Here is a 24,888-nt window from a genome sequence, read left to right on the forward strand (position 1 = left end):
CATAATATTGTTACATTACATCCTCGATTTTCCATTGTTTGATAACAGAGAGGAAATGTCTGGAACTGAAAATGAAAATTACTTCTCATTTTGGAGTAATGCAGTGGAAAAATCTGTTAATATCTGCTGGGAATTCCTAAACCTGCCTATCATTACATATTTTATAAATATAATTATTATTTTATTGTTTCACGCTTCTTCACCAATTTTCCTGAAATCAATTTACATCCTTTCTTACAGTTTTTTTTTCTTTCTAATATTAGGTAATGTATGGCGGAAGAGTCATAGATGATTATGATCGTCGTATTGTACGAACCTATATGGATGAATATATGGGAGATTTCCTCTTTGAAACATTTGATATTTTTTACTTTTACCATGACGAGTCTGTGGAGTACATTATACCACCAGAGGGAACCAAAGATGACTATATTGGTAACATTTAGTTTTCATTTTCTATCTTTAAAGATAAATGTTGTAAACATAAACATATGAACAAACCACAGATAAATTTGTATTCATTGATGACAAATTATCCTGTTAAAATATAAGCAATGTACTCATTAATGAACAATATGTATTTAAATGCCATCTTGCTTAACATCACAGAAGGAACCAAAGTGCTTTTTATTTCACTAAAGCCACGTTTTTCAGCGTAATTCCTATATTCCTTATTAGATTTATCCTTTATGTTGTTGAATGATGTCAGATACCATACGATGTATCACATCAGGAATACTACAGGGGTAATACTCCAGAGGTTGGACAAAAATATGGAAACACAAAAACCACAACACATTACCTTGCATAATATGATGTGGGAAACCCATTATTCAGCTAAGTAATTTTCAAGAAGTGATATGTTTGGAGAGAGTGATAATCTAAGAATGTGTTCAGTAGTTTCAGAATGTAATTTGCTCCTATGATTTAACAATTGTTTCTTTAATTCATTTAGTCACTGATACAGTTTATTCTTTTTGTGGTGCAATTCTGCATATGTTCCTCATTTTCCTAGCTTTCTGTTATATTTTTACACTTGTTTCATTGAATTAATATTTACTATTCCTATTTGAACATTATTTTTATAAATTTCATTGTTAATTTACCAGTTTCAGTGATTGTGTTTACACTATTTGTATTTAAATTATCAATTTTTGTTTAATGTCTCATGTAAGTTCCTGCATTTGTCTTCTTGTTATGAGCATATAGTCAGCATTTAAAAAAGGTAATCAAGCACTGCTCATCAGCTCATCAATAATTCCACTTATTTCAGTTATTTTCAACCACATTTAGTGCATATTTAAATACTGCTATTTCTGCAGAGTCTCTCAAAAGTGTTTATATTGGCTGAATTGCCCATCATAATTCCTCCCATTCTTATATGATTTGCTACAGCAAACACTAAAATTTTTCTATCTATAGCATAAGAATGCTCAGTGTGATGAATAGGAATGTCATTCAAAGATGGCAAACAATATCATATTAGACCTATACTGTCTCCATTAACCAAGGCTTTAGAACAGTAAGTAGTTACTGGATTAGGGTTGTAGTAAGTATGCAGAGATGAAGAGGCTTGCATGGCATAGACTAATGTGGAGAGCGCATCAAACCACTTTAAGACTGGAGACCACAGCAAAATAATGTTATTTTGTCACCTTAACTTAAGCAGAATGTTGTATCTTTGTTAAATACACAACATAAAATAAGTAAGATGCCATTCTGACTATGTTTTGTGGAGTAAAGTCTGTGGATGTTTTGAAGCAGGTCAGAGGGAGATTGTAGTCTCAGCAGTATTGAATGCAACAAAAAATAGCAGTTGAAACCTCAAGACATGCAGACAAAGTTGTCCAATATTTATCAACACCACAACAGAATCAATATTCAGACTTAAATACACTCATGTCTACAAGACAACTGTATAGGGAGTGTGCAGCTGTTTTACTAACAGTACACTGGAGACACAGAGCAGCTGGTAATATGTCCCTTCACAATATTGCAGGGGTTGCCCCGTTGTCTACGGAGTCAGCAACATTGAAACTGGACTATAACTATATGGACCAATTACCTCCTCCCAGATGTATGCCACATCATTTTACTGAATTACTCTCATAGCACATTTGTGTGGGGAAAAGCTGATAGCAAGTACAATCACAGGAACATAAAGAGAGAGAGAGAGAGAGAGAGAGAGAGAGAGAGAGAGATAGTGGGGGGCAGGGGGGATTTGATGGAGAGGGGCTTTCATAGGCATCATATTGAATGGGTGTCTGCAGTTTCACATCTTTGGTGCTGCTCAGAAGAATACTATTAGCACTCAAAGTACAAAGATAAAGAAATAAATTAAAATTATTAAATGGTGTAGTGATATATGAATCAATATACGGAAGAATGAAAGAGATAAAATTATGATGTAATAGTTGAATCACTATAAAATAACAAGGAGAAAATAATGTTAAGACTGCCATGTCAGAGGCTCTTGCCTAACAGATCAGCAAGTCTTCAGGCAGCTACATCATGCAGGCAGCCACCATTGCCCTTGCACACCTCAGCATTGCAAGTTCAGCTTGATACCATCAAGACCAGCTACCAGGAGGTGAAGCTGGTGTCTGCAGAGGGTGCCACCAACACAGAACCTAGTCACATCTGCACGCCATGTGATAGGGAAATAGTTTCAACAGTATTCCACTGCAGGCAGTTATATAAGCTGGCAACAGGATAGCAGTAAATAGTCAGGCTTCGAGAACCTATCCTGGACCAGGTGACAGGTGCTACTCTCTCCACCTACAGAGCAGCAAGTTAAGTGCTTATCTCTTTCTCATAGTATATTTATTAAATTTCATGGATGTTGTTTTGTTTAAGAGGTTTAATCTCAGGTATTGGAAGGGTAAATTCATTTAGTCTGCAGTGCAGTAGTTGCTCATTTGTTTGTTTTGAAGACAAGCACCTGTTCATTTAGTAAGCCAGTCAGTCAGGCCACAGCTCTCGACTGATATACATCTACAGAGTGGCAAGTTAAGTGGTTATCATTATTAAATTTCAAATGTTTTGTTCTGTTTAAGAGGTTTAATCTCATGTCTTTATAGGGGTAAATTCATTCGGTCTTTAGTGTAGTAGTTGCTCATTTGTTTGTTTTGAAGACAAGTGCCTGTTCATTTAGTAAGCCAGTGAGTCAGGCCACAGCTCTTGGCTGATATACATTAGAGAGCAGCAAGTTAAATATTTATCTTTTTCTGTCTTTTCCTCATAGTGTATTTATTAAATTTCATGTGTGTTGTTCTGTTTAAGAGGATCCACCTTACATTTTTGTAAGGGTAAATTCATTCAGTCTGTAGTGCAGTAGTTACTGAACAGCAAGCTACATAAGTCATTAACACATCAGAAACCTTGGTGAAACATCAGGAGGGTAGCCATCATAGTTTACGTCCTCAGTCAGTCTTGCTAGGATGTTTAATATGTGTGCAGAGGCAGGAAGAGCTGGCCACAATTTGCAAGCAGCTGAATGCACTCTTGGCTATGGTCAGTCACCTTCAGGCTGCCTCAGAGTGTAGCGGTGGTGGAGAATCTGGTGCATCACATGGGACACTTCAGGTGTTGCTAGTTTTGTCCATGGGCTCTGCTGCCAAGGCACCTCCTGGTGTACCTGATGCGGTGAATCCATCCTCACTGCAGCATGAGTGGATATGGTACCACATTCTCGGCACTTGTGGCAGAGGGCCAATATGGGGACTGGCTGTCTGGCCTTGCTCATTCACTCTGTGGATGGACAAGTGGCTGCTGCTTCAGAGCAGGGCCCGAGCAGGCAAGCAGGGGGAGGGATTTACCAATTATCGGGAGCTCTAATGTTTGGCATGTTATGGAGCTCCTTAGACAAATAGTTTTCAGGGCTGGAAAGAAAGCCAATGTGCAGTCTGCCAGTGGGCCTCATCTGAGATGTGGAGGCAGCCCTGCCTGCAACTATTGAATGTGCATGGTGCAGTCGTCTGCAAATTATACCTCACGTCAGCACCAGTGATGTCCATTGCAGAGGTTCTAAGGTCACCCTCAGTTCATATAGGTGGCCGGCAGAGATGGTGAAAACTACTGACCTCACACATGGGGTGCAAGCAGAACTCACAATTTTTCAGCATTGTCCCAGAGTTGATCTGGGTCCTTTGGTATGGAGCTGACTGGATGGTCTCAACCAAAGGCTTCTTCGACTCTGTGATGGGCTTGGCTGCAGATTCCTAGACCTGCATTGTCAAGTGGGTATTTTTAGGACTCCCCTTAATAGTTCAGGGATGTACTACATGAAGGGAGCAGCTACTTGAATAGTGGAGTACTTGTGGAGTGCACATGATTTCTTTTTAGGCTAGACAGTAGTTTAAGGTACTCTGATGAACACTCGGCAGTGGAAATCCAGCAAGATCATGTTCAGAGTAAACACACTTTTGCTCTCAAAATTTTATCAATAATTTCTTAACTGTCAAAATATTGAAATGATAATTAAATGGACAGCCTAGCTGCAAACAGGTGTTGATATACTTCATTGGGGACATGTAGAAAATGTGTGCCCTGAACGGGACTCGAACCCGGGATCTCCTGCTTACATGGCAGACACTCTATCCATATGAGCCACTGAGGGCACAGACGATAGTGCGCCTGCAGGGACTTATCCCTTGTACGCTCCCCGTGAGACCCACATTCCCAACATGTCCACACTACTACATTCGTAGTGCTTGGCAGCGTACACACAGCGTAAATATCTTAAACCTTGTAGCTACAAATAGGCTGGATCTTATTGACAATGTCGGTATAGAAAAGGGGATTAGCGATCATGATGTCATTATGGCAGCTATGATTATGGAAGTTAATAAATCAGTCAAGAAGGCAAATAGAGCAGATGAGCAGCTGTCAGCATCGCACCTAGAGTGAAATGGCATCACTTAGTTCCAGTAAGATGGATGTACAGGGATAAATGGACAAAGTTCAAGGAGATTGTAAATTGTGATCTGGAGAATTATGTACATAGTAACCTGATAAAGGTTGAAAAAGACCCATAGTGGTTTAATAACATAATTAAGAAGGAGCTGAGGAGGCAGAGGCTGTTGCACTATTGGTTCAAAAGAGGATGTATAAATGACAACAAACAAAGATTAGTAGAGATTCACATGTCTGTGAAAAGATCTATGTGTGAAGCTTACGATACCTACCACCATTGTATCTTAGCAAAAGATTTGGCAGAGAACCCAAGAACATTTTGGTCCTATGTAAAATTGCTAAGTGGGTCTAAGGCTTCCATTCAGTACATTGTTGACCAGTCAGGTGTAACAGTTGAAGATAGCAAAACAAAAGACAAAGTTTTAAATTTCACATCCAAGAAATTCTTCACACAGGAGAATCATGCAAACATACCATCATCCGACAATCTGACAGACTCCCGTGTGGACAACATAGCAATAAGCATACCTGGCATAGAGAAACAACTGAAACATTTGAAAGCTAGGTTCGGATGGAATCCCAGTTCATTTTTACAAAGAGTACCCTATGCCATTGGCCCCTTACCTAGCTTGCAGTTATCATGAACCTTTCACCCAGGATGAAGTCCCAAGTGACTAGAAAAAAGCACAAGTGACACCTGTGTATATAAGAAGAGTTAAAGAACAGACCTGCAAAATTACAAACTAATATCCATAACTTTGGTTTGCTGCAGAATCCTTGAACATATTCTCAGTTCAGATATTTTATAAAGCATTACCCATGCAAAACTCAGCTTGCCCTTTTCTCATATGATATACTGGGAATTATGGGTGAAGGGCAACAGACAGATTCCATATTTCTAGATTTCTGGAAAACTTTTGACATTGTGCCCCACTGCAGGCTGTTAACAAAGGTACAAGCATATAAAGTAAGTCCACAGATATGTGAGTGGCTCAAAGACTGCTGAAGTAATAGAACCCAGTATGTTGTCCTCAATGACAAGGGTTCATCAGAGACAAAGATATCACCGAGATTGCCCCAGGGAAGTGTGATACAACCACTGTTGTACTCTATGCACATAAATTTTTTGGCAGATGGGGCGGGCAGCAAGCTGAGAATGTTTTCTGATGATGCTGTGGTGTATGGTAAGGTGTCGTAGTTGAGCAACTGTAGTAAGATACAAGATGATTTAGACAAAATTTTTATTTAGTGCGATTAATGGCAGCTAGTTATAAATGTAGAAAAATGTAAGTTAATGTAGATGAGTAGAAAAAACAAAGCCATAATGTTCAGACACAGTGTTAGGAGTGTCCTGCTTGCCACAGACATGTTGCTTGGATATTATGTGTAATGCTACAAAGCCTGAACAAGCAGGTGAAGACTGTGGTAGGGAAGGTGAATGGTCAACTTCACTGTTATCCACACCAAAGGTGGACATACCAACTATTAGGTAGGTGGTCATAATGTTCTGGCTGATCAGTGTAATTGATCTGGTGGACAGGGTGGCCAGCAATCTGCAATTGTTTCCTGATGGTACTATGGTGTATGGTAAAGTGTCAAAGTTGAGTGATTGCAGGAGGATACAAGATGACTTGGACAAAATTTCTAGTTAGTGTGATGAATGGCAGCTAGTTCTAAATGTGGAAAAATGTAAGTTAATGTGATGAGTAGCGGAAAGAAATTTGTAATACGGGATTAGTAGTGTACTACTTGACACAGTCACACCATTTAAATATCTGGGTGTAATGTTGCAAAGAGATTTGAAATGGAATGAGTATGTGAGGACTGTGATAGGGAAGGCAAATAGTTGACTTCCATTTATTGGGTGAATTTTAGGGATTCTAGTGTGACCTTTTCTTGAATATTGCTCAAGTGTATGTGATCTGCACCAGGTCGGATTGAAGCAGTTCAGAGGCAGACTGCTAAATATGTTACCAGTAGGTTCAAACAACATCATCTAAGTGTTATAGAGACACTTTGGGAACTCAGATGGGTATCCCTAGAGGAAAGGTGATGTTCTTTTTGAGGATCACTATTGAAAAAATTTAGAGTACCAGGATTTGAAGCTGACTGCCAAATGATTCTACTGCTGCCAACATACATTACACCCAAGGACCACAAAGATAAGATATGAGATATTAGGGCTCATATGGAGGCATATAGACAGTTGTTTTTTCCTCACTCTACTTGTGAATGGAAAAGGAAAGGAAATGACAAGTAGTCATACAGAGTACCCTCCACCATGCACTGTGTGGCGGCTTGCAGACTATCTATGTGGATGTAGATCAAACAGGATTGCTTTTGAAGTCCATTGTTCAGACAAACGTCACACACAGAAGTCATCATTGTTTCTTTTTCCAGACTCTCGTGCCAGTGATATCCAGGGATTTTATCTTTTGGTGCAACACAGTGTTTTCATCACTATTGACATTATTCTGAATTGGTCATTCTGGTCTTCAGCCCCAAACTCTTAAGTGTTATCTTGCTGAATCTAAATTAGAACAGTCATCATCCTCAGACTCAGACTTACAGGCCATGAACTTAGAATCTTGCTGGTAATCACGGCTGAGCTCAGCATCCAGCATCCTGACTTGGATCCATGCAGTTTTAGTACTGAACAGAGCATTCTGTCAGTGTTTTCTCTAGGAACCTATTCTTCAGCCCATGCCCTCGGCACTTAGTGCCAGTCTGATCTTATTGTGGTCCACAGTTATTTTGTATCTATTGTACTACTCTTGTTACTGTTTGTACCTGTTGTGTTACTCTTGTTACTGTTTCTTGGCATTTATTTCTGTTAAAAGAAAAGAAAAAATTCCTTGACGTCTATATTTATGTGCTGCTCCATGACTCTGCTGTCAATATCTTTATTCTTGGCTTGTGTGTAACTTCTGTGTTTTTCTTACAGTAAATGTGTTGTTTTTTTTCGTATCCAGGGTGTAATTACAAAACTAATAAAATGTTTTCTTGCCTTTAAATAATATTTTTCATCAGGTTATGGGCCCAGTACACGTGTAAAGGCAAACAACACAGTTTAATTAAAACAATATTTGAAATGAGCGTATGTCTGTAAAGAAACATGACTGCTAGCGGCGATTATAAGGTCAGCATTGATAAGCTTGAAGGACCTGACGACTGGGCCAAATGGAAATGGCGTATTTCTATGGTGCTACGTCCATATGGACTAGAAGATATTATTAACGGTACACGTGTACGTGTAGAGTTGCCGCAAGATGCGACAAGTGAACAAAAAGAAGCGTATGTGGAATGGCTCAAGGACGACGCAAAGGCAGCAAGTCTTATAGCAAGTGCGCAAAGTTAACCTGTTGCAGAACTCGTCTTAACGTGCAAGAATGCTAAAGAAATCTGGGACAAATTACGCGACCGATTTGAACGTAGCAGTACTCAGCGTTTGAATATGTTGATTGAAACATTTTTCCGTGTTAAACGTGATGAATCGGAAGATATTAGTGCACATGTGGCCAAACTGCAAAAGTTATTTGTGGACCTGAACGATGAATTAGCAAAACATGAAGAAAATACACTATCTGAAAGAATCTTAAATGGTCGAATTTTGTCTACACTGGGAAAAGACTATGACAATTTTAAGGATCTCTGGGATACGATACCGACAGAAAAGCAAAGCTTGAATTTATTGATTGAAAAACTCTGTACTATTGAACTGCGTGAACAAGATGTTAATGGAAGTGCAGCTTTTGTCGTTTCTAAAACAAGAAAACGGCAAACAAGTAATCAGCAAGTAAAGATGATGAAGTCACAATTAAAACAGAAGTTTCCGTGTAATAAATGCAAACAATTAGGTCACTGGGCAGCAGAGTGTCCACAGAACACTCGTGACAGCAATAAAAGAAAAGAGAAGAAGCGAGACAGTGAACACGCTGCATTTACTTCATACGCTATGGGTGTGTGTACCAGTAATCACAGTGACCCAAATAAATGGTATTGCGACAGTGGCGCTACAAATCATATCACTCCCAACAAACAGTATTTTGTTTCGTATAGTGAATTTGATGTTCCTCAAGTAATTTCATTGGGAAAACAAGATGTCAAAATGTGTGCGTACAGTCAAGGAACAGTTTACATCCAAATCCGACGAAACAATAAATGGTACAATGCTAGAATGGACAATGTTTTGTACATCCCTGATGCAAGTGCTAATCTGTTCTCTGTGCTAATCTGTTCTCTGTGAGAGCCATTGCCTGCAGAGGCTACAGTACTAATTTTAGTTATAATAATGTCTGTGTTCGAAAACAAGTCAGTGGCAATATTGTTATGACAGGTTATGTGAAAAATGGACTATATGTGTTGAACATGCGTGTTGTTAGAAATGCAAAAATGAATCGTATGAATTTGATGACTTCATCCGAAACATTGCAAGTGTACCATGAAAGGTTTGGTCATCAGAATAAACAACATGTGAAGAATATTTTAAAAGGAATGAACATTAATGTGGAAGATGCCAAGAGTGAATTTTGTGATGGCTGTGCGGTTGGAAAGATGCATAGGCTGCCATTCAAAACACGAACAATATGCGCTACCAGTACAGGTGAATTAATCCACGCGGATGTAAATGGACCAATGAGCATGAAATCTTTTGGAGGCAAGCATTATTATGTATGTTTCAAAGACAATTTTAGTAAATTTCGTCGAATTTTCTTTTTAAGACACAAAAGTGAAGTGTGTACTGTGCTTAAGCAGTTTTTAAATGAAGCACGAACTAATGGACATGTTGTCAAACAATTTAGATGTGATGGTGGCAAAGAATTTAACAATAAGAATGTCAGTGAACTGCTTGCAGACAGGGGAATAGAGCTACTGATTCCTTCTCCTTACACTCCTGAACAAAATGGTGTGGCTGAACGGGAAAATAGGACCATTGTTGAAGCTGCCTGGTCAATGCTAAATCCGAGTAAATTACCTAAAGGGTTGTGGGCAGAGGCATGTAACACAGCAGTCTACCTAATAAATCGTACTGGAAAATCTTCAGTTGAAAATAAAACCCCTTATGAACTATGGTTTAATCGACCAGTAGGACGACTTGATCATCTCAGAATTTTTGGTACAGGCTGCTATGTTCACATTAACAAACAATTCCATTCCAAGTTTGATGATAAGGCAGTTTTTGGACGACTTGTTGGGTATGTTAATGACAGAGATGGGTTCAGAGTTTGGATTCCATCTAAAAGAAAAGTGGTGTTGAGTCATGATGTAAAATTTAAGCCAGAAATTGTTTGTGATTTACATAGTGATCATGTTGAATTTGAAGTCCCTCGGGAACAATTTAATGATTCGAATTCATCTAAAGATGACCAATGTAAATCTCCTAAGCTGTACACTTCTGGAGGAAGCCAAACTCAAGAAAAAATTGGCACTCTCGATTCTAGAGAAAGTCAGTCTGAAGAAAATAAAGAATTAACAGAATTTCTAAAAGCAGAAGCTGCTGAATCTTCTAATGAAAAGAAACAGAAGAATAAAAGACAACGAAGAAAACCAACTTGGATGGTAAGTGGTGAATTTTGTATGGCAACAAAAGTTGATGTACTTGGATACAAAGATCCAAACTGTTTTTCAGAAATATTGCAGTCAAACGAGAAGGAAGAATGGATGCAAGCTATTAGTGAAGAACTTCAATCACTTAAGGAAAACAATACCTGGGTGCTGGTTGACCGTCCGAAGAATGCCAAAGTATTGCAAAACCGCTGGGTTCTACGGCAAAAGGTCGCAGTCAATGGAGGTACTCGCTTTAAAGCCAGATTGGTTGCAAAAGGCTGTATTCAGAAAGCAGGAATTGATTATGACGACGCCTTTAGCCCTGTGGCACTTTATGACACCATACGAACTCTGTTGGCTGTAGCTGCTTCAAAGAAAATGCTGCTAGAACAATTCGATGTAAAGACAGCTTTTTTGAATGGAATACTTGAAGATGAAGTATATATGGAACAACCAGAAGGTTTCGAAGATGGTACAGGCCGAGTATGTTTCTTAAAAAAAAGTCTTTATGGGTTGAAGCAAGCGCCACGTTGCTGGAACAAACGTTTTGTTGAGTTCATGAAGAAAGCTGGTTTTTCAAACAGTGATGCAGACCCATGCCTATTTTATCATAGACAAAATGGAAATAGCCTTATGTGGCAATCTACGTTGATGATGACCTGATTGTCGGCAGTAACAAGAAAGAAATTGCTGTTTTTATGGATGTTTTACAACATGAATTCGAAATAACAACTGGCAGTCTTGACAATTTTCTTGGCATAAAAATAAAGCAATATGAAGATGGAGCAATAATGATAAGTCAAGAGAAATACACAGAAGAAATTCTGCAAAGATTTCGAATGGCAGAATGCAATACAATCTCAACTCCTATTGGATGTGAGGACAATAATCAAAACGAAGAAGTTTCGTCATCTGTACCCTACCGTGAAGCAATTGGTTGTCTCATGTACCTTTCAACAGTAACTCATCCAGACATCACTTTTGCAGTCAATAAAGCTGCTCGAGCTATGGAGAAACCAACCACTGAAGACTGGAATAGAGTAAAGTGCATTTTCCGGTATTTGAAAGGGACCTTAAATTTTGGAATTGTATATAATAAAAAAGAAGAGTTAAAAATTTACGCTGATGCAGATTTCGCAGGTGATAACCGGACAAGGCGCTCAACAACTGGAATTCTTGCAAAGTACTCAGGTGGTGCAGTGTCATGGACAAGTCAGTTGCAGAAAGTAGTGGCCACATCCACAACCGAGGCGGGAATAATTGCAGCTAGTGAAGGAGCAAAAGAGTTAGTTTGGTTACGTCGTCTGCTATCAGAATTAGTGGAAATGTCGGGGCAGCCTCCAGTTCTTTACATTGACAATGCTAGTGCATTGAAGTTGGCAAAAACACTCCCAACAAACAGTATTTTGTTTCGTATAGTGAATTTGATGTTCCTCAAGTAATTTCATTGGGAAAACAAGATGTCAAAATGTGTGCGTACGGTCAAGGAACAGTTTACATCCAAATCCGACGAAACAATAAATGGTACAATGCTAGAATGGACAATGTTTTGTACGTCCCTGATGCAAGTGCTAATCTGTTCTCTGTGAGAGCCATTGCCTGCAGAGGCTACAGTACTAATTTTAGTTATAATAATGTCTGTGTTCGAAAACAAGTCAGTGGCAATATTGTTATGACAGGTTATGTGAAAAATGGACTATATGTGTTGAACATGCGTGTTGTTAGAAATGCAAAAATGAATCGTATGAATTTGATGACTTCATCCGAAACATTGCAAGTGTACCATGAAAGGTTTGGTCATCAGAATAAACAACATGTGAAGAATATTTTAAAAGGAATGAACATTAATGTGGAAGATGCCAAGAGTGAATTTTGTGATGGCTGTGCAGTTGGAAAGATGCATAGGCTGCCATTCAAAACACGAACAATACGCGCTACCAGTACTGGTGAATTAATCCACGCGGATGTAAATGGACCAATGAGCATGAAATCTTTTGGAGGCAAGCATTATTATGTATGTTTCAAAGACAATTTTAGTAAATTTCGTCGAATTTTCTTTTTAAGACACAAAAGTGAAGTGTGTACTGTGCTTAAGCAGTTTTTAAATGAAGCACGAACTAATGGACATGTTGTCAAACAATTTAGATGTGATGGTGGCAAAGAATTTAACAATAAGAATGTCAGTGAACTGCTTGCAGACAGGGGAATAGAGCTACTGATTCCTTCTCCTTACACTCCTGAACAAAATGGTGTGGCTGAACGGGAAAATAGGACCATTGTTGAAGCTGCCTGGTCAATGCTAAATCCGAGTAAATTACCTAAAGGGTTGTGGGCAGAGGCATGTAACACAGCAGTCTACCTAATAAATCGTACTGGAAAATCTTCAGTTGAAAATAAAACCCCTTATGAACTATGGTTTAATTGACCAGTAGGACGACTTGATCATCTCAGAATTTTTGGCACAGGCTGCTATGTTCACATTAACAAACAATTCCATTCCAAGTTTGATGATAAGGCAGTTTTTGGACGACTTGTTGGGTATGTTAATGACAGAGATGGGTTCAGAGTTTGGATTCCATCTAAAAGAAAAGTGGTGTTGAGTCATGATGTAAAATTTAAGCCAGAAATTGTTTGTGATTTACATAGTGATCATGTTGAATTTGAAGTCCCTTGGGAACAATTTAATGATTCGAATTCATCTAAAGATGACCAATGTAAATCTCCTAAGCTGTACACTTCTGGAGGAAGCCAAACTCAAGAAAAAATTGGCACTCTCGATTCTAGAGAAAGTCAGTCTGAAGAAAATAAAGAATTAACAGAATTTCTAAAAGCAGAAGCTGCTGAATCTTCTAATGAAGAGAAACAGAAGAATAAAAGACAATGAAGAAAACCAACCTGGATGGAAAGTGGTGAATTTTGTATGGCAACAAAAGTTGATGTACTTGGATACAAAGATCCAAACTGTTTTTCAGAAATATTGCAGTCAAACGAGAAGGAAGAATGGATGCAAACTATTAGTGAAGAACTTCAATCACTTAAGGAAAACAATACCTGGGTGCTGGTTGACCGTCCGAAGAATGCCAAAGTATTGCAAAACCGCTGGGTTCTACGGCGAAAGGACGCAGTCGATGGAGGTACTCGCTTTAAAGCCAGATTGGTTGCAAAAGGCTGTATTCAGAAAGCAGGAATTGATTATGACGACGCCTTTAGCCCTGTGGCACGTTATGACACCATACGAACTCTGTTGGCTGTAGATGCTTAAAAGAAAATGCTGCTAGAACAATTTGATGTAAAGACAGCTTTTTTGAATGGAATACTTGAAGATGAAGTAGATATGGAACAACCAGAAGGTTTCGAAGATGGTACAGGCCGAGTATGTTTCTTAAAAAAAGGTCTTTATGGGTTGAAGGAAGCGCCACGTTGCTGGAACAAACGTTTTGTTGAGTTCATGAAGAAAGCTGGTTTTTCAAACAGTGATGCAGACCCATGCCTATTTTATCGTAGACTTTTTTGTTCAATAAACTTGTGATATCCTGGCTATTGTTTTTCTGAGTCACAGAGTGCAACACTTCAAAGGCATATGTAGGATTTGGGAAATGAACACAATGTTCATGATGCATAATGATTGTCAATGTTACTGATTCAAAGACACAATATTTATTTATAGACACCTTATGGACGTATACAACTCAAACACTTGGCTTATCAGAACAGACTGCCCAAGGCCCAGAGATACTGTTTTTGTAGTGATATTCTTGGGGACAGAAGTGCATAGAGCTTATGTCCCCACACATAGTTTGAAAAACTGATAAGGGAGTAAATGATTCTGAAAGTGCAAAAAATCACTTGGAATTAGACTGCACAGTAGTACAAAAAATAAATTTTTTAGATGTGCAAGTCACTGAAGTAGTGTCAAATTGAAAGACTTGCACCAGACAACCAAAGAACCCCAGATGGGTTTTATTGCCCTATAATACCATACAGTTGCTTCACTTATTTATAAAAGGAATGTAATTTATGAAATATGATCTCCAGTGGGAGACATAAATACAATAAAACAAGTTCAAAAATTAAATAAAAATATGTACAGCCGAAAAAAAGTGGAGAAATGATACACCTCCAAGAATTTTAATTTCTTGTTATCAGTATGACCAGCAGGAATGTTTATTGTAAACAAGCCTCTGTTCTGAGAGCATATGTATAATTCATGTGTGTGATATTTTGTAGCTGTGTAAATACTAACCAGAAAGCGGTAGATAAACACCAGCTATTAATTTGTTTACTTATTTATTATAGGGATAGGAATGATGATGGAAATAGGATCACATTTGAGGAAGTGGAGAAAATGGTCAATAGATTGCAATGCAGTAAAGCAGCTGGGGTGAATGAAATTAAGTCGGAACTCATCAAATACAGTGGTATGTCAGGTCTTAAATGGCTACACAAGGATAATTGAAATGGCGTGGGAGTTGGCACAGGTTCCATCAGATGGACAAAAGCAGTAATCACACCAATCTTTAAACGTGGAAACAGAAAAGATTGTAACAACTACAGAGGTATCTCTTTAATCAGCGTTGTGGGTAAAATTTTCTCAGGTATTGTTGAAAGGAAAGTGCGAGTATTAGTTGAGGACAAATTGGATGAAAATCAGTGTGCGTTTAGGCCTCTTAGAAGTTGTCAGGACCAGACCTTTAGCTTACGGCAAATAATGGAGAAGTGTTACAAGTGGAACAGGGAATTGTATCTATGCTTTATAGATCTAGAAAAGGCATATGACCAGGTTCCTAGGAGGAATTTATTGTCTGTTCTATGAGATTATGGAATATGAGGCAAACTTTTGCAAGCAATTAAAGGTCTTTACAAAGATAGTCAGGCAGCAGTTAGAGTTGACGGTAAATTGAGTTCATGGTTCAGAGTAGTTTCAGGGGTAAGACAAGGCTGCAACTGTCTCCACTGTAGTTCATATTATTTATGGATCATATGTTGAAAACAATAGACTGGCTGGGTGAGATTAAGATATGTGAACACAAAATAAGCAGTCTCGCATATGGGTATGACTTAGTTGTGATGGCAGATTCGATTGAAAGTTTGCAAAGTAATATTTCAGAGATAGATCAGAAATGTAAGGACTATGGTGTGAAGATTAGCATCTCCAAACCGAAAGTACTGTCAGTGGGAAAGAGATATAAACGGATTGAGTGCCAAATAGGAGGAACAAAGTTAGAACAGGTGGACAATTTCAAGTACTTAGGATGGATATTCTCACAGGATGGCAACATAGTGAAAGAACTGGAAGCGAGGTGATGAAAGCTAATGCAGTGAGCGCTCAGCTACGATCTACTCTCTTCTGCAAGAAGGAAGTCAGTACCAAGACAAAGTTATCTGTGCAACGTTCAATCTTTCGACCAACTTTGTTGTATGGGAGCGAAAGCTGGGTGGATTCAGGGTACCTTATCAATAAGGTTGAGGTTACAGATATGAAAGTAGCTAGGATGATTGCAGGTACTAGTAGATGGGAACAATGGCAGGAGGGTGTCCACAATGAGGAAATCAAAGAAACTGGAAATGAACTCTATAGATGCAGCAGTCAGGGCGAACAGGCTTTGATGGTGGGGTCATGTTACACACATGGGAGAAGCAAGGTTGCCCAGGAGACTCATGGGTTCAGCTGTAGAGGGTAGGAGGAGTTGGTGTAGACCAAGGAGAAGGTACCTGGATTCGGTTAAGAATGATTTTGAAGTAATAGGCTTAACATCAGAAGAGGCACCAATGTTAGCAATGAATAGGGGATCATGGAGGAATTTTATAAGGGGGACTATGCTCCAGACTGAACGCTGAAAGGCATAATCAGTCTTAAATGATGATGATGGTGATGATGATGATGATGATTATTGTACTGAGCAGTCAGGTGTCAATAAATAGGGCAGTACAGACTCAGAATTAGTGTCTGAAAGCAGCTTCTATCTGTTATGATTTTTCTACACAGTGATGTCTTCAAAACTTGATATAGTGATTGACTGTATGACTGAACCATGAAAAAAGAGAATAATTAAAAGAAAAGATGCATTGTCACTCTGATTATTTACACTTCATAGGCCATAAGTTTTAACTTAATTGTGCAAAAACAAATGTTTGTTTCATTGAATATTCAACACATTTGCAATAACATGTCTGAAAAATTCAAACTAATGGCCTGAATAAGCTTTCAAAAGCTGTAGTTTCTGTGTCTCTTATGGTTCTCTTTGAGCTGTAAAATATACGTGTAGACGCATTGATGACCCAGACCAATAACACCACTGCCTCCATGAGACTGAACGCTGCCTGTTGATATTGAAAGCAGGTGATGTGGTAAGGAAAGTATTTAAGTGGAACAGGAGCTAATGAAATTTAGCTCCTAACCTAACCAAAATTGGGAAACATTGGCATAAGTGACAGTGACCAAGGCAAAATTGTTATGGCCCAAAACCTGCAGACAGGCATCTTGGAAAATGATGCTGATCAGCTGTTCACATTCTATTGTCATGAGTACCTATCAAAAGTGGCTGACAGATGGTGAAGTCATGAGTATGCAAGAAGTTGCTGGATGACTATGTCTCATCACAGACTATGAAGATTAGAGTTTGACCACACTGTAAAGCAGGATAGGCAGCTAACCATGGTGTACCTGAAACAGAGTAAAATGCTGATGCAGGCAGAAGTGATCCAGAGCATTATTGAAGGTGGGGCTCCACCGTTTGCATGAATAGAAACATGCTGCCTAACCAGATGAATTGCATTTGTTGTTTCAACAGGTCAATGGTCGAGAATGATAAGCCATCATGGAAGTGAACAGCTACTCAGAACATGCACCATGTCATGGACACATGCCAGAGGGTCATTCACCTGGGCTTTCATGGGACCTCTTGGAGCTGTGGACTACATGAACTTTGTTACAGAGCACTTCCATCCCTTGATGTTTAGAGTCTTCCCCAATAGCAATCACATCTTCCAGAAGGACAAAAGCCCATTTGAAAAGGCTGGGACATGCTACAGTGGTTTAAATAGCATTATAATGAACTCACATTATGTCTTGGCTGCAACATTTGCCTGATCTGAACCCAAGTGGCAATCAGGCACCAGCTCTGCATGCAAAAACTAGTAGTCCATAATTTATGGGAACTGCATGATTTGTGCAATATACATCCAGAAACCTAAAAAGGACCCGTAAAATTAGTGCCATGCAGAATTGGTGCTGTATCATATTTGTAAGTTGTACAAACATGCTATTAAGCATGTTGTCATAATGTGTGTGTGTGTGTGTGTGTGTGTGTGTGTGTGTGTGTGTGTGTGTGTCTACAACTGTTATTGTACTTACATACAGATAAAAATTAGTTATAACATTTCAGTTTTGCCTTTTATTCCATAATTTACAGTTTGTTTATGTTGCTGCAGAATATATTGACCAGCTGCCCTTGGTGAATAGCCCAGATGTGTTTGGTCTACATCCAAATGCAGAAATTGGTTATTACACTCAAGCTGCCAAACTAATGTGGTCTCATCTTATAGAACTACAACCTCAAGCTGGTAAGTACTCATTAAATGTGTTTCATACATGCATCTTTCTTTTCAGTTGTTACTCTGTAACTGTGTCTATGCAAACTTTTTTATTATTATTATAGAAAATAGGCCAGTCATTTAATACTGTTACTAATTCACCTCTGGCTCTGAAATCACATTCCGTTTCAAAATCATTGTCATTCTCCAGCAAAACAAATAGAATTCCCATTCCTTATTGCACATATTTTGGGTTGTTCATAATAATTTCTCAAACATATGTTAAAATGACACTGCTCTGATAGCAAATACACACTATGTCATAAAATATAATCAGATATGGTAATGATATTTCTGGTACAATATGTAAATAATTTAGGAGGAAATGAGGCCACTCACTGAATAGTAGAAGCATTGAGTCATTGATAGGCACTCAAGAAAAGAATAAAAACTGTGCTAGTTAGGTATCTGGCATCTCAGAGGGAAGCAATAGGTGTGTGGGATAGCTGGCAGCTCAGAGGGAAGGTGAATTGGGCAGGTCTTGCATCTGGGTCTTCCACCTGGAAATGATATCTGTGGCAAGGAGTTGGGAATGAGAGTGTTATAGGGATGGACAAAATAATATATAGGCTGGATGGGTGGCATAATACTGCTTAAGGAGGATTTGGAAGGATCATGGGTAAGATAGCATTCATTTCTGGGCATAAAGATAGATAGGGGAAGCCCTGGTGAAGGACATGGTTCAGTTGCTCCAATGTGGCGAGATACTGGATGATGAATGGGCCACTTCTTTGGAGTTGGTTCCTGGTGGGTTCTTTAGGAGTGGTGGGAGAATTATGGGTGTATGAGGTTATGGCATGGTAAATCGGTTTGTGAGCTATGTTTGGTGAGTAAGGCCTGTCTGCAAAGGCCTGGATTTTATTCTTGCAGGCTGTTCCATTAAATGGTTGAAATTTGCATTTATTTTTCATTCAATTGATATAACTGCAAGATTACTAAATCTTTCCTGGCTCTTAGCCAACCTCTGATTGGTCTATATTAGCTTTAAGTTTGAAGAAACTTCTTTCACAAGTAGCATTTGACACAGTGGCTGTTAGAAAAGGTCTTAGTGCCACAAAAATGTTAATTAAACCTTCATGAATATTCCATTTAATTATCCAGCTTAATAATTCTAAAACTGTCCATACAAGAATGTTCTTTTCTGCATGAACTTCTTTAAATAAAGAAATGATGTACTTCAGCAACCATAACTGAAGCATTCAATTCAGAATATGTTTCCAGTAAATGCTGAATGTTTCAATTGATGAATTAATCTTTCTCTGCATTCAATACTATCCGAATTTGAAGGAAGTCACATGGCTCATGGAGTAAGAGTATATTTATTTCTAACATATGTTTGTTAAATTCTGATGTTAGCGTATCTACTGTCTCAATGCATTTCTTGAATTAAATTGAAGCAGAGTTAATACTTTTCTCACCAGACATTTCTTTCATTACCAGCTGGTCTTTGTGTTGAAATGTCAAATATATTGCATATCTTCATGGCTCCCTCTGCTGCTTTTGAGATTAGAGAATCATCCTTTTCCTCACAGAATAGAGTCACTGCTTTCAGCTTTTCAATACTTTGTTCAAGTCCAAGTCCTTGTTGTTTTAGGTACATCTGAGCATCATTCACTTCAGTAAACAAAGGGCTCCAAAATTAAAGGTATGCAAAGAAGGGATATATCATAATGTAAACCAGCAAACTGCCTGCATCTCATTTGGTTTCTGGGGTTTCCTCTGACCCATTTCTAAAGATACCTAAAGCTTGTATTATGCTTTAAATTTGCTAGGTAATTGCATGTTCAGATTCATGCTCTGAATTCCATCTTGTGTCACAGGATCACTTCAGGTTAATTAGAACATGCTGCTTAAGAAATTCCCACCTATGTGTGGAGCTTGAGAAAAATGTGCATACATTTAGCATAGTGACAAAAAGTCACTGTTTCTGTTCAAATAGCAATTGTGTGTACTCCAGCAAGATTAAATGAGTGATTGTTGCATGTCATAAACACTGCTTTGGGATTCATATCCAGAATATACCTTTGAACACCACTAATGTGTCCAGTGATGATTGCAGCATTGTCATATCCTTGTCCATAGCAGTACTCCAGTTTTACACCACCTCCTTGCAACTTGCAAAAAAGGTATTCTGTAATTTCATTAGTTGATTTTCCATGTAGCAGAATAAAGTCAATAAACGTTTTCTCTGCTGTGAATTCTGAAACACCAATATATATTAAAATGAATTACTTGAGACTTTTTGTCATTATAAGATGTAATGGGTGAACTGTCAAACATTATAGAGAATACTTAATTTTTCATGATCACCAAATGGTTTGATAAATTCATTTTGGTGTTTTGGAGAAAGATAAAACACAACATAGCATTCTGCTGAACATTATGAAGATGATAAATCAGAACTGGATTATATTTGGCAATTAACTTGAACATTTCAAAGAAATTTCCACAGTTATTACTGCCACAAAGATCTTCTGAGTGACCATACAAGGGTAAGGATAGTCTGCCTAAATACAATACACAACCAAGAATTCTTGTTAATACAGCTTTCCATTTCTCAAATGACTTACGTTGTTCTAATTGAACAGCATCATTGATTGTTTCCCTTTACTGTAGTTGCATTTCAAGCTCTTTACTGTTTTCAAATGTGCCAACGTGATAATTTTTTTCATGATCTAATACCCTGATGCTAAGCTTTCTCCATGTTCTAAAACCTTGTGGCTGAACAAGAGAACCAGTTTGGCAAGCTCTTCCTGTTCTGCTTTTCATTCTTTCCTGAAATGGGTACCAAGTTCCTTTTTTAAATACATTATGGATGAGATAAACTCTGGAGAAAGTTAAATAAATGTAAAAAATTAATATAAACAATTAATAAATAAATGCAATTAATAGATAACTGTTGTTGTTGTTGTGGTCTTCAGTCCTGAGACTGGTTTGATGCAGCTCTCCATGCTACTCTATCCTGTGGAAGCTTTTTCATCTCCCAGTACCTACTGCAGCCTACATCCTTCTGAATCTGATTAGTGTATTCATCTCTTGGTCTCCCTCTACGAATTTTACCCTCCATGCTGCCCTCCAATACTAAATTGGTGATCCCTCGATGTCTCAGAACATGTCCTACCAACCGATCCCTTCTTCTAGTCAAGTTGTGCCACAAGCTCCTCTTCTCCCCAATTCTATTCAATACCTCCTCATTAGTTATGTGATCTACCCATCTAATCTTCAGCATTCTTCTGTAGCACCACATTTCAAAAGCTTCTATTCTCTTCTTGTCAAAACTATTTATCGTCCACTTTACACTTCTATACGTGGCTACACTCCATACAAATACCTTCAGAAACGACTTCCTGACATTTAAATCTATACTCAATGTTAACAAATTTTTCTTCTTCAGAAACGCTTTCCTTTCCATTGCCAGTCTACATTTTATATCCTCTCTACTTCGACCATCATCATTTATTTTGCTCCCCAAGTAGCAAAACTCCTTTACTACTTTAAGTGTCTCATTTCCTAATCTAATTGCCTTGGCATCACCTGCCTTAATTCGACTACATTCCATTATCTTCATTTTGCTTTTGTTGATGTTCATCTTATACCCTCCTTTCAAGACAATGTCATTCCGTTCAACTGCTCTTCCAAGTCCTTTGCTGTCTCTGACAAAATTGCAATGTAATCGGTGAACCTCAAAGTTTTTATTTCTTCTCCATGGATTTTAAACCTACTCCGAATTTTTCTTTTGTTTCCATCACTGCTTGCTCAATATACAGATTGAATAACATCATGGATAGGCTACAACCCTGTCTCACTCACTCCCCAACCACAGCTTCCCTTTCATGCCCCTCGACTCTTATAACTGCCATCTGCTTTCTGTACAAATTGTAAATAGCCTTTCGCTCCCTGTATTTTACCCCTGCCACCTTCAGAATTTGAAAGAGATTATTCCAATTAGCATTGTCAAATGCTTTCTCTAAGTCTACAAATGCTAGAAACATAGGTTTGCCTTTCCTTAATCTTTCTTCTAAGATAACTTGTAGGGTCGGTATTGCCTCACATGTTCCGACATTTCTACGGAATCCAAACTGATCTTCCCCGAGGTCGGCTTCTACTGGTTTTTCCATTCGTCTGTAAAGAAATCGCATTAGTATTTTACAGCCGTGACTTATTAAACTGATTGTTCGGTAATTTTCACATTTGTCAAAAGCTGCTTTCTTTGGGATTGGAATTATTATATTCTTCTTTAAGTCTGAGGGTATTTCGCTTGTTTCATACATCTTGCTCACCAGATGGTAGAGTTTTGTCAGGACTGGCTCTCCCAAGGCTGTCAGTAGTTCTAATAGAATGTTGTCTACTCCTGGGGCCTTGTTTCGACTCAGGTCTTTCAGGGCTCTGTCAAACTCTTCACGCAGTATCATATCTCCCATTTCATCTTCATCTACATCCTCTTCCATTTCCATAATATTGTTCTCAAGTACATCGCCCTTGTATAGACCCTCTATATACTTCTTCCACCTTTCTGCTTTCCCTTCTTTGCTTAGAACTGGGTTTCCATCTGAGCTTTTGATATTCATACAAGTGGTTCTCTTTTCTCTGAAGATCTCTTTAATTTTCCTGTAGGCAGTATATATCTTACCCCTAGTGAGATAAGCCTCTACATCCTTACATCTGTCCTCTAGCCATGCCTGCTTAGCCATTTTGCACTTCCTGTCGATCTCATTTTTGAGACGTTTGTATTCCTTTTTGCCTGCTTCATTTACTGCGTTTTTATATTTTCTCCTTTCATCAATTAAATTCAACACTTCTTCTGTTACCCAAGGATTTCTACTAGCCCTCGTCTTTTTACCTACTTGATCCTCTGCTGCCTTCACTACTTCATCCCTCAGAGCTACCCATTCTTCTTCTACTGTATTTCTTTCCCCCATTCCTGTCAATTGTTCCCTTATGCTCTCCCTGAAACACTGTGCAACCTCTGGTTCTTTCAGTTTATCCAGGTCCCATCTCCTTAAATTCCCACCTTTTTGCAGTTTCTTCAGTTTTAATCTACAGTTCGTAACCAATAGATTGTGGTCAGAGACCACATCTGCCCCTCGAAATGTCTTACAATTTAAAATCTGGTTCCTAAATCTCTGTCTTACCATTATATAATCTATCTGATACCTTTTAGTATCTTCAGGGTTCTTCCATGTATACAATCTTCTTTCATGATTCTTAAACCAAGTGTTAGCTATGATTAAGTTATGCTCTGCACAAAATTCTACTAGCCGGCTTCCTCTTTCATTTCTTAGCACCAATCCATATTCACCTACTATGTTTCCTTCTCTACCTTTTCCTACTCTTGAATTCCAGTCACCCACGACTATTAAATTTTCGTCTCCATTAACTACCTGAATAATTTCTTTTATCTCATCGTACATTTCGTCAATTTCTTCATCATCTGCAGAGCTAGTTGGCATATAAACTTGTACTACTGTAGTAGGCGTGGGCTTCATGTCTATATTGGCCACTATAATGCGTTCACAATGCTGTTTGTAGTAGCTTACCCGTACTCCTATTTTTTTATTCATTATTAAACCTACTCCTGCATTACCCCTATTTGATTTTGTATTTATAATCCTGTATTCACCTGACCAAAAGTCTTGTTCCTCCTGCCAATGAACTTCACTAATTCCCAGTATGTCTAACTTTAACCTATCCATTTCCCTTTTTTAATTTTCTAACCTACCTGCCTGATTAAGGGATCTGACATTCCACGCTCCAATCCGTAGAATGCCAGTTTTCTTTCTCCTGATAACAGCGTCCTCTTGAGTAGGCCCCGCCCGGAGATCCGAATGGGGGACTATTTTACTTCCGGAATATTTTACCCAAGAGGACGCCACCATCATTTAACCATACAGTAATGCTGCATGCCCTCGGGAAAAATTACGGCTGTATTGTCCCCTTGCTTTCAGCCGTTCGCAGTACCAGAACAGCAAGGCCATTTTGGTTAGTGTTACAAGGCCAGATCAGTCAATCATCCAGACTGTTGCCCCTGCAACTACTGAAAAGGCTGCTGCCCCTCTTCAGGAACCACATATTTGTCTGGCCTCTCAACAGATACCACTCCATTGTGGTTGCACCTACGGTATGGCTATCTGTATCGTTGAGGCACGCAAGCCTCCCCACCAACGGCAAGGTCCATGGTTCATGGGGGAATAGGTAACTAGTGCAAAAATATTTACCTTTGGCAGTGCCCCTATGCTGATTGAAATATTTTCACACTAGTTATCTACTAGTGCTGAAAGAAAGTAGGCCACTTCAACCAATCGGAGGTCTCATAACTCACCTGGTTGTGGGCAAAAACCACACCCACTCCCATGACTGAATTTGCAGAATAATCGTTGGAAAAACATTAGCATAGGACATCAATTGTGATGTGGCCTGTGTGAAGCCCTGAAGTATCATATTTTGTTCTATATTAAGAATTGTATCTTAATTTTTTTTGCAACCCCAAAAAATTTTGCAGCTGAGGCATCTGCATCATTGCCCCTGTCCCCCTCCGATGGTATTACCCTGCACTGTTTATGAGTAAACATTTACCTGATAGTAATATGTAGCCAAAACGTGCTTTCCGGTGTAAATCAGTGTTTCATTTTAGCTCTGAGAATAATTATATCCCTGTAACTACAAAAATTTAATCTGAGTCACAGGATCATGTAAAAGTCGCTGGGAAGCATGCTATCCACCAAAAGATATTGCCATAAGTTTTCTGAGTGGCATACTAATTTTTGGTAAACATTTAGAAACACAAAAGAAATATATTGCTTCTGCATAGAATTTTGTGTTAAAACTTGCTTTTAA

At 38.5% G+C, this 24,888-nt stretch overlaps 1 protein-coding gene across 1 annotated transcript in view; it reads left to right on the forward strand.

Annotated features, from left to right (window-relative positions):
* Positions 1 to 24,888, forward strand: part of LOC126088335 (dynein axonemal heavy chain 10) — a 1,153,099-nt gene that overhangs the window by 1,052,536 nt on the left and 75,675 nt on the right. The window contains exons 57-58 of the mRNA XM_049906469.1: positions 264 to 435; positions 17,893 to 18,024. Of these exons, the coding sequence (XP_049762426.1) occupies positions 264 to 435; positions 17,893 to 18,024 (304 nt within the window). The remainder of the gene's footprint in view (positions 1 to 263; positions 436 to 17,892; positions 18,025 to 24,888) is intronic.

Source organism: Schistocerca cancellata, chromosome 6 (genome assembly GCF_023864275.1).
Source record: "Schistocerca cancellata isolate TAMUIC-IGC-003103 chromosome 6, iqSchCanc2.1, whole genome shotgun sequence".
Classification (NCBI taxonomy): Eukaryota; Metazoa; Arthropoda; class Insecta; order Orthoptera; family Acrididae; genus Schistocerca; species Schistocerca cancellata.